This window comes from Grammomys surdaster, unplaced genomic scaffold (genome assembly GCF_004785775.1).
Source record: "Grammomys surdaster isolate TR1022 unplaced genomic scaffold, NIH_TR_1.0 317, whole genome shotgun sequence".
Lineage (NCBI taxonomy): Eukaryota > Metazoa > Chordata > Mammalia > Rodentia > Muridae > Grammomys > Grammomys surdaster.
In genome coordinates, this window is record NW_021604736.1 from 458,914 (window position 1) to 469,002 (window position 10,089).

Consider the following 10,089-nt stretch of genomic DNA (forward strand, 5'->3'; position numbering starts at 1 on the left):
CTTTCTATGCCCATCAAAGACTATGGTATTAATAGATTCAAATACCATGGGAACTTGCCTTTATTCGCTTCAGATGAGCACTGAGTCAAATACTCCTCTCATTTATAGTGGTGAAAGTCAGCAGCCTTGTACTTTGTAAAATAACTCAGAGGTTTTTAATCATACATAATGTTCCTTCATTAGACACAAGTCAGGATGGTGAGACAGTATCTCCAGAGACAGTAATCACTTTTCACTTTGTAGCGCTCTTCTGGTTGGGGTAGTTATATTAGTGGCTCTCTAGCTCACACTTATCTTGGTGAGAGATAACTAATGTTTTTAGAACTGTCAGCCTCTTATATTAGACCATGAGAGTGGGGAATCTTGATCAAGACTCCCTAACTAACTCTGAAACTAAGTGCAGAGCAGGCTATAGATAACGTGAGCTAAGAATCACTACTGCTTTCAGGAACCTTACAAGCGGGCTGGATGGGTGGAAAGACTCTAGAATAAGACAAATGTGTTTGCATTCAAGGAAGACAACCATGCCACCAAAGGTAACTCCACAAATGTCAGGAAGAACATTTAGAAGAAACTGGGCCCAAACACTGGCTCAGATTGTTCTCACAAAGGCAGTATCTGACTGTATCCACAATTTGGTCATACAGCCTTAAGATCCAGCTGAAAAGCTACATTTTTAAGATCCAGAGAATCTCTAAAAAGACAGGTGTGTTATGAGTGGTAAAGACTTTAAACTACCTAAACACCATCAAAGGCAGCAAAAATTATTTTCTGAGGGCTGGAGAGATGTCTCCGTGGTTAAGAGTACTGACTGTTCTTTTCAAAGAACCAGAGTTCAATTCTCAGCACCCATATGTGGGTAAAATATCCATACTATTAAAATGAAAATAAACATCTCCTGGACCTTAACACAAATCTGAATTCTTAGGTATTCTGATTACATAATGTCACCACAATACATTATATGGCCTCAAACTGATATCAGTGTGTACCATATGAAATAAAATGCTAATTTTCAGTCTTTTTCTTTTCCTACAGGTTTTCACAGGAAGGAAACCTAAAATTTGTGCCAAGTGAAGTAGCTTTAGCTTTCCTAATGATCCACACCCATCAATCTCCTGTAACAATGCCATTTCCTTCACTTCTAGCACACACACATCTGAGCCTCTGTTTGAGCTGCTCCCCACCTCAAAAAATTCCCTCCCTCCCTACCTACTAATCAGATTTCCTTCCAAGGCCAGCCCCAACCCTTATCTCCTATGAGGCGAACACTGTCCATTACCACACTGGCTTATTACTACTGAGTGTAAGAGATCAGCACACAGGCACAGCACTGGTACAGAACTTGGGGATGACTCATAATAACCCTCAGGTTTTATAAGAAAAGACCAAGCAAACTAAAATGACTTGTCCAAAATTCACATGACTAATTAGTGGTAAGGTCACAACCAAGCAGCAATACATGGAAACAGCATCTAGTTCTAGACTGCATACTGGGCAGACCACTGGTTCAGGATAACCTTTATCTGAACAACAAGCTATATCATTTTAAGATTCTTTTCACATCCAACACTCAAGATTCTGAAACTTAGCTCGTCCTCAGTCCAATAACACTGCTATTTAATTTTCCCAATTCTCTAAATTTAGATATCAGTTTAAAGTTTATGCTGGGCTCAAAGTATAGCTCAATGGTAGAGTGTTTGCCTTACCATATACAAAGCCACAGGTATAATCCCCAGCAGCATGCCCACACACACAATTTTTATATTCACAGCCTTGGAGATATATATATCCCAAATTATAATCTCTTAAAAACCAAGGCTGAAATCTGATACAATAACCACATGACTTTATGATTAGCTTTGGATCCAAGGTAGATCTATTTGGACAGAGGCAAACGAGAAATTCTATTCTCTACTTCTTACCACCAATAATATAGAAAATTATAGTTCTGTGTACTTGGATCTCTGTGGCAATGTCTTAATTATTAACTACAGACAAATAACTGCCAGGTCTAAAGAGCAAAGCCAGCAGTTCTTCAGACTCAGAAGAGACCCTGGAGTTAGTAGTCATTTGAAATCCCTAAGTTTCAGGATAGTAAGTGTTTATGTATGCCCAACATCAAATTTCAACATAAAAAGGCTAATTACACAGACAGTCTTAGGTCTCAGCTTCACCTCACTTCTGCTGGTGTGTCGCCACAACTTGCTGCTCTCAGCAACTTAAACAACTGAGACTGCCAACAGATGCTGCTGTTAAAGCTGGTCCACTTACAACAGAGATCAGGTTACTCTAAAAAAATGTTTTACACAACTGAATACCTCCCGAGATGGGAAAAATGGAGTTTACACGCTCAGTAACTGCTACTTTTTCAGGTCTAAGATAATTTTAATTATGATATGCTTCAAAGTCTAAATTACTAAATGCACAAAGCATTTAGGCACTTAGCCAATGCACTTTGTACTTCTAAACCCTGAACTACTTTCCCACTAATTGGACTCTAGGAGAATCCAGTTTTAATAGACTACAGAGGACCAAAGAACTCTAGGGGGATACCACCAAAGGTTTCTAGGAAATTTCTAGACGTGAATACTCTTCCACAGCAGATATAAAAGTCTGAGTACATATGAAGTGACATTACAAAGTAATGAATTAGTCAGGTAGATCTAGATTGAATCCTAGATCTGCCACTTCCTACTTCTATGTCATCAAGCAGGTTGCCCGATCTCAATGGATTTTAATCCCATAAAATAATAATAATCTGTATTTTATTAAGGCCAGCGTTGAGACTAGTGAGTCACTGAATTCACAACTTTAGCAGTGCTAGGCACACAGGAAGCATTTGTTCAAACTGTTACTACTGCCACAGGTATAATTACTCTTTATCCTGGAATGAATCTATCACATCCTTAATTAAATTCTAAACATTCACTAATATTTATACAATCTGACATACAACCTGTAGCATACTGAGTACAGGAAAACAAAAGTTAACTCGTGTGTGTGTCTGTCTGTCTGTCTGTCTGTGTGTGTCTATGTGTAGGGGGGGCAACAGGGGATGTCCAGGATAAATGGAATCTCATTCCCTGATCCTAAAAGTTTCAAAAATGAACCACCTTGTCTAAAGGTGAAAATTCCAATTCCAACTCAAAACCAACATGTAGAACCAAAGCACTGAAAAGAGAAAATCTATGTGCTTTTAGCAAGATTTTGAAATAACACACAGAACAAAAGTGGGGTGAAAGGGACTTTTTCAAAAATATACACCTCCCCTTTTCAGAATATACTGTTAAGAAATTCAAATAGTTAACAAGAAGAATAAAATACATCCAAAACACACATATTCCAAAGACTTGTACATAAGCTACAACAAAGACAAATATTTAATGATCAAAACCTTAAACAGTATCCTCAAGGAAGACAAAGAGAGGGTAAAAGGACACGAGAAGTTCAAGACTGTCAGAGCCTCAACTGTCACAGACACACAGACAGACTAGAATCCAACAGTTAAGGATGGCTGTATTAGGAGCTGACAAGGTCTCCAACTCTGGTATGGTTTGGTCTGTAGTGCTAGGATCCAAGGTCTCCAAACGGTAAGAGCTAGCGAGCTATACCTCCTTTAATCCAGGTCCATTATGATTACATTCCTCTGTATTCTCTGTCTATTCTGTCCTCTTCTTGGGAAAAAAAAATATAAACAATGCCTAAAAGGCAAAGGACACTCCCTGATTGTCACAGAGCCAAGCAATAAAGTCAGCTTCTTTTCACTCCTGCACCAAGTCCCTTCCTGTGTTACTATTTAATAAAGAAAGTGTAGAAACCAAAATGCCTGCTTCCCTTCTGTTTATTAATCCACCTTCCGACCTTTCAGCCCTTTGACATTTCCAGCAGACAACGGCAAGAAGTGACTGATACACTGAGTGTTTAGACATAATAAAATTTGAAACTCTTTTAGCACTAAAGTTTTTATTCTTTTAACACTTATTTATTTGGGGTGTGTGTGTGTGTGTGTGTGTGTACAAAGTTGCCCATGGGGAAGTGTCACTTGTTTCCTTCTACCACGTAGGTGCTGGCGATCTTCAGGCTCAGCAGCAAATGTCTTTACCCACTCAGCCATCTCACCAGCCCCCAGCTCGCAAGGTTTAAGGGTACCATTCAAAACAACCTTTAATACTGGGTAGAAGTAAACATTTCAATACTGAAAAAATGACTTACCCACTTATTCTATAAGGAGGGAATTCATTAAAATATTGGTCTCAATATTTGTCATTTTCCACAGTAAAAAAGCATTAATAATTATAAACCTGAGTTTGTTTTTGTTTTAGGGAAAAATAGGTTTGCATAGAGATTACGTTATTTTTTACTTTTCACTTTTTTGCTTCCAGAAACTTTAGTATTCTCTCTACCCTTACCTCACCTTTGAAAAAGAATTGTTTTGTTTTGTTTTGTTTTGTTGTCCTGGCTGTCCTGGAACTCACTCCATAGAGAAGGCTAGCATCAGAGATTCACCTGTCTGGGATTAAAAGCCATCATGCCTGCCTCAAAATTTTAGTCTTAATAGTTTCTAACTGCCTGGTTGCCCAAAACTCTGGCTAAGTTCAAATCAGCAGGAGAGGTGAGAACAAAGAGACGGGAGGCAGCTGGCTACAAGGAAGTGTCAGCCAACAGTGACAGGTGAGCACCTTAGCCGCTGTGCTAAGATGCTTGACCTCCTATTACTATGAAACGAATGATTAAGAGCAGAAGGCTCAACACAAAAAGAAAAATCCTTAACATAAAATTACTTTCTTTTTTGTTTTTGTTTTTTGTTTTTCAAGACAGGCTTTCTCTGTGTAGCCCTGGCTGTCCTGGAACTCACTCTGTAGACAGGCTGGCCTCGAACTCAAAAATCCACCTGCCTCTGCCTCCCAAGTGCTGGGATTACAGGCGTGGGCCACCACTGCCTGGCATGAAATTACTTTCAAAATGGGGATGCTTTCAACAAACACGGAATCACTTTCATATATAAACCCTTTGTTTATGTCTCATATTTCTTGATAATAAACATGATTTTAACCTGTTCCTCTGAATCACATGTGGAATAAAACCTTATCTTTGAGGTCTCTATTTCATCCCACTAGAGATAATTCTCCCTTAGAATAACTTGGCAATCCATTTATAAACAAACCACAGTGCAAGCCAATAAGGTTATTCTATCATGCAGAATATACAACAGGTCTGCTTTGGTCCATGTGCTTATCAAAATTATACTGTTCCTCACTAATACTACTACTTCCTGAGGGCTTTATAACAAACATTTACAGTCCAAAATGCTCAGCTCTTGATGGCTGCGGTTAAGAGCACTTGTTGCTCTTGCAGAGGACCTAGGTTTAATTTCCAACATTCACATGATAGTTTACAACCATCTGTAACTCTCATTCTAAGGATCAGTGCCATCTTCAGACCTCTTTAAACATCAAGCACATATGGTGCACATACATACATGCAGGCAAAACACTCAAACACATAAAACAAAAATAAATGCATTTTTTAAAAAACCCTTTCAGGGGCGGGGGGGTGGAAGGATGGCTCAGTGGTTAAGAGCACAGACTGCTCTTCAGAGGTCCTGAGTTCAATTCTCAGCAACCACATGGTGGCTAACAACCATCTGTAATGGGATCCAATTCCCTCTTCTGGTGTGTCTAAAGTATACTCACATACATAAATAAAGTCTTTAAAATTATACTAAAAATTTTTTTCAGCTTTTTTTTTTAAGTTCTGGAACATTTACTAACTCTCCTTACTTTCAGAACTTATGTTTCTCATTGAATCAGCAATCACTGTTCTTAAAATGTATTAATTTCTCAATTGTATGAGAAGACATGTCATTTATTAAATGCAGGGATACTCTGGAGCCTCTCAACTCCCTGTGTACTGACTCTCTACATATATTTCAGAAATGAGTGGATTTGACACCCACATTCATTCCTGCTGCAAAGTCAGAAACACTCTGTTCACTCCAAATTTTTATTTTCCTTCCTCTGAAAGGATTCTGAAAGGAACTGGAATAATGGTAGCGAAGGGAAATGCTCCTGGCCCAGGAGACAGACTCATCCAGAACCAAAGGGGAAAACCAAGCAACCTGGCTTCAGCGACATCAAAATTTCTAACAGCCATGCCTTTAAAAGATGATGCCAGTCCACTTTTGAAGCTAGAATTCTACTTGCTCTCCACACAAGTTGCCTAAGAGGGTGAAGGGCAGATTCCAGGCAATTGATAAGCTCTGTTTTCTCTCCTGGCTGCCTGTACTTAGAATCTGCATAAACCAGAAAGGTAAAAACTGCAGTCCTTCAAATGCAAACCACCAGCTCAGAAAGGTGTGGTTGTGCCGGGCAGTGGTGGTACATGCCTTTAATCCCAACACTTGGGAGGCAGAGGCAGGTGGATTTCTGAGTTCGAGGCCAGCCTGGTCTACAGAGTGAGTTCCAGGACAACCAGGGCTATACAGTGAAACTCTGTCTTGAAAAGTGGAAAAAAAAAAAAAAAGCTGTGGTTACAACCCTGCAACCAATCAAAGACAAAGCTTCAAGCACCCTTAGTCCAAGCCAGAGGGTTTTTATAGCACACTCAGAATGGGCGTTCTGGCGGATACTGCACTTGAGAAAAGGTGGAGTAGGCGAAACAGCTTTGAGTTTAGATTTCGCCAGTAAGTTCAGGAAAATGGAGCCCTGGGTAACAAAAGCACCCCAGCAATCTCACCCACTCCACCCACTCCCACACTTAAACACAGAGACAAGGAGAAGTGGATTGTAAAGCTCCTTGTCTCCATTTTCATAGCTCTCATAAAAGGCAGTGAGAAAGAAGTCCTCATGCCTGAAGGTAGATTGTATTTGACAATAAGGAAGTGAAGCAGTCGGCTTTCCTGGAAATCTTCCAACTCTCACTGCTTGCAATACCTACTTTCAAAAATTCAGTTAAGGTAAGGGTTAAACCCAGAACCTCACTAAAAGAGAACTAGGTTCAGCTCCACCCTCTGTACAGCAAAGAACAACTCTGGGCCAAATCCACTCAGCTGCACACGGCTCTGTGACATGCCAAAAAAACAGGTGAAAAGAAGTTGGGTTTCCTGGGAATTCTCGCCTTACAGCGAGATTTTACTTAAGTAGATTTCACCAATTTATGAAACACTGTGTTAGATTAAGAAGCACATATAAAACTTGAAACAAAGCAAACAGTCAGCAAACAAGTCACAGAGGTCACCACAAATCAGCAAGAATAGCCAGAGTTTGGATAGAGAAGGTCAAACAGTATCCATGGCAACAAAATCAAAACAAAAAAATACAGAAATAGAATACAGGCCCTAAAATTTACACTATGGAAGGAAAGTTGTGAAAGGAAAACTCTAGAATTGAAGGGTTAATTCTTATTACCCTTAAGGAAAGAACCTAAGGATATACTGCTCTGGTCACCAAGGGATCCTATTTCTACAATAGTACTTGCTCCATCAGACAGTTACTGACTCCCTGTATGTCACTGGAAAGGACAGACCAGGAGCACCTGGTCTTGCTAGAAATAGGAAGAGATGAGTCACTCTTTTAATTCAGTCTAGTATGCTCTGAACGCTGCAGGTCACTAAACAGTTCTTCCCATTATCCATCACTTATCAGTTTACTTCCCAAACCTGTGAACTTGGATCAGAATACTGGGGGTCAGGGGAGGTGTAAGAGTTATAAGCCATTTAGTTGGTCAAAGAGATTACTATGTTACCTGGAAGAGCAAACTAAGTATCTAGTTAACAACTGGCAAATAGTAGAAACTCTCTGTCTCTCCCTCTCCCTCCCCCCCCCCACTTCTCTCTCTCCTGCTTGGTATCTTTCAAAGCTTTTACAGTAAGAGGCAAGTAGATTCCTAGAGAGAGAAGAGGACTTAGGAAAGGCAACAGGTAGTAAAACAGAGTCAACAAGAACATCGGACTGGGATTAGAAGCAATAGGCACCTACGGAAAGATTTGCTCTCCTACAGGTGGTAGGAAAAGGGATGTCAGGAACCTTGGGGCCCAGAAGATGGTAAAAAATGAGTTGAGAAAATAGTTATTTTTTCAAGAGGTGTATAAAAAGCAATTAAATTACTCATAAACTTATTGGAATTGAAGTTTAAGTCGCTCCTCAACGGCGAGGTTTAATCACCATTTCGGATCATGAAGAACATAGTATCTTGAAAGAAGTTCTAACTCTCTGAAGTGATAAGCAACACGGCAAAAAGAAACAGGTTTTCTGGATAGGGAAGCCAATTACCGCCATGCCCCAATGACCAATAATCACAAGGACAAACGTCCAAAGAAGGAGGGAAGACGAGACTCAAGTCAGGTAACATTCCTGAGGGGAAGCATTACCAGGTGACACCCGGCAGAAGGGGACGGGGCGGGAGGAAAGTTAGCAGGTGAAAGGGATTACTAGTGAGAAAGGAAATGACCTTTTAAAAGAAAAAAGATACCCCAAATGGGATATGAGTAAGAAGAGAAAATGGACTCAGAACAGCTTACGGGGGGGGGGGGGGCAAAGAGGAAGGGCGGGGAAGGGAGGAAATGAGTGAAGAGGGGAGGAGAGAGAGGAAGAGAGAGAGAGAGAGAGAGAGAGATATGTTGGGGTACCAGAGGCAGAAGAAAGGAAGTGGGACTAAGAGCCCGCGAGGGACGGGGGCGGGAGCGCAGAGCCTGCGGACTGAACAGCGAGGGAAGCTCCAAGGTGGCCGAGGCGAGGGCCAGGTGGGACATCCCGGCTGCCGGATGTCCCGGAGGGGGAGAATGTGGGACCGCGAAACCCAGGACCCAGCGAAACCAGGAAGGGAGACGCGGGGGCGGCTCCCCAGCGGCAAGCAGACGCCCCCGGAGGGCAGCGAGGGTCGCCCGAGTCCAGAGGGCGGCCACTCCGCCAGGCTGAGGAGCAGGGTGGGAGGGACACTCACAAATTTCTTAGGTTTGCCGCCGTCGCCGCCCGTCGCAGGCAGCTCATCCGGGCTCCGACCCTTCTTCTTGTCCCGCGTCCCGCGGCCGGGCCCCTGGCCCCCGCCGGACGGCTCCATGTCCTGGTTAGCGCCGGCCAGTGACCCCTTGTCTATGCCGCTCGCGCCCGGCTGCCCCGAGCCAGCAACCACCGCCGCCGCCCAGCAGCCTTCTTAGCCGGCCGCCGCGCCCCGCCTCATTAACATGCTGGGTTGCGCGCGCCTCATGAATATACAACGGTGACGCCTCGCTCCCGCCCGCCTGCCCCACTTCCGCCCGGACCCGCAGCCCCTACCAATGGGGGAAGGGAGGGGGGTGGAGGGACGCCGCGGAAGCGCGCTACCTGCCCGGCGGGCCTAACCATTCGGACCCACGTGTGGGGGGTGAAATAGAGAGTGGGCGGCGCTGCTCTGCCAGGCCACAGCGGGGAGTACCGCCCCCTGGCGGTTGGAACAGAGGAGGCCTTTAGGTTCCCACGCAGAAACCCACGTGGCTGTAAAGCTAGACCATCTCACACTCCGGCCAGAATTTTATTGTCTGAACCAAGACTCTTATCATAGAGACACTGTTATCTTGGTTGAAAATTTAAGCTTGGTTTTTGTAGGATAATGCAGTTTTTATGTATATGATGCTCATGCAGTGAAAAATGTGAAAAATAAGTTATGTGATATAGAAAATTGTATGCCAAAGACTGAGTTCGAGCCAGCACCAACTCCAACTATGGAGTTATATTACGCAGCTCTGAATCCTAGACTAGCTTTCTAGTTGTTTCTTAGATGGGCAAACCAATTATTGCCAATAGCCGAAGCAGCAATTAAATAGTTACTACATACTAGGCACAAACTATAGGCCAGGTTTTATGTTAAAGCCACGGTTTGTTACTATATATTGGGCACAAACTATAGGCCAGGCCATATGTTAAACATGGCATGTCTTTCCTCACTAAATTTCCTCATAAGAGTCTACTGGTATCACCATTTAAGAAATGTGGACTCTGGGAGTTGAAGTGACTTGTAATATAATTGATAGAAATTTACAGATTAATCTGACATCCACACCATGTTTAACCAGGATTCCCCACGGGCATTAATCAAACATGCCCATGAGTT

General features: G+C 42.5%; 1 protein-coding gene across 2 annotated transcripts in view; it reads right to left on the reverse strand.

The window, feature by feature from the left end:
* Diaph1 (diaphanous related formin 1) overlaps positions 1–9,135 on the reverse strand; it is a 96,958-nt gene extending 87,823 nt beyond the window's left edge. For both annotated transcript variants that reach the window (XM_028777888.1, XM_028777887.1), the window contains exon 1: positions 8,944–9,135. In XM_028777888.1, coding sequence (XP_028633721.1) covers positions 8,944–9,060 — 117 coding nt within the window. In that variant the 5' untranslated portion in view covers positions 9,061–9,135. The remainder of the gene's footprint in view (positions 1–8,943) is intronic.
* Between the last annotated feature and the right edge of the window lie 954 nt (positions 9,136–10,089).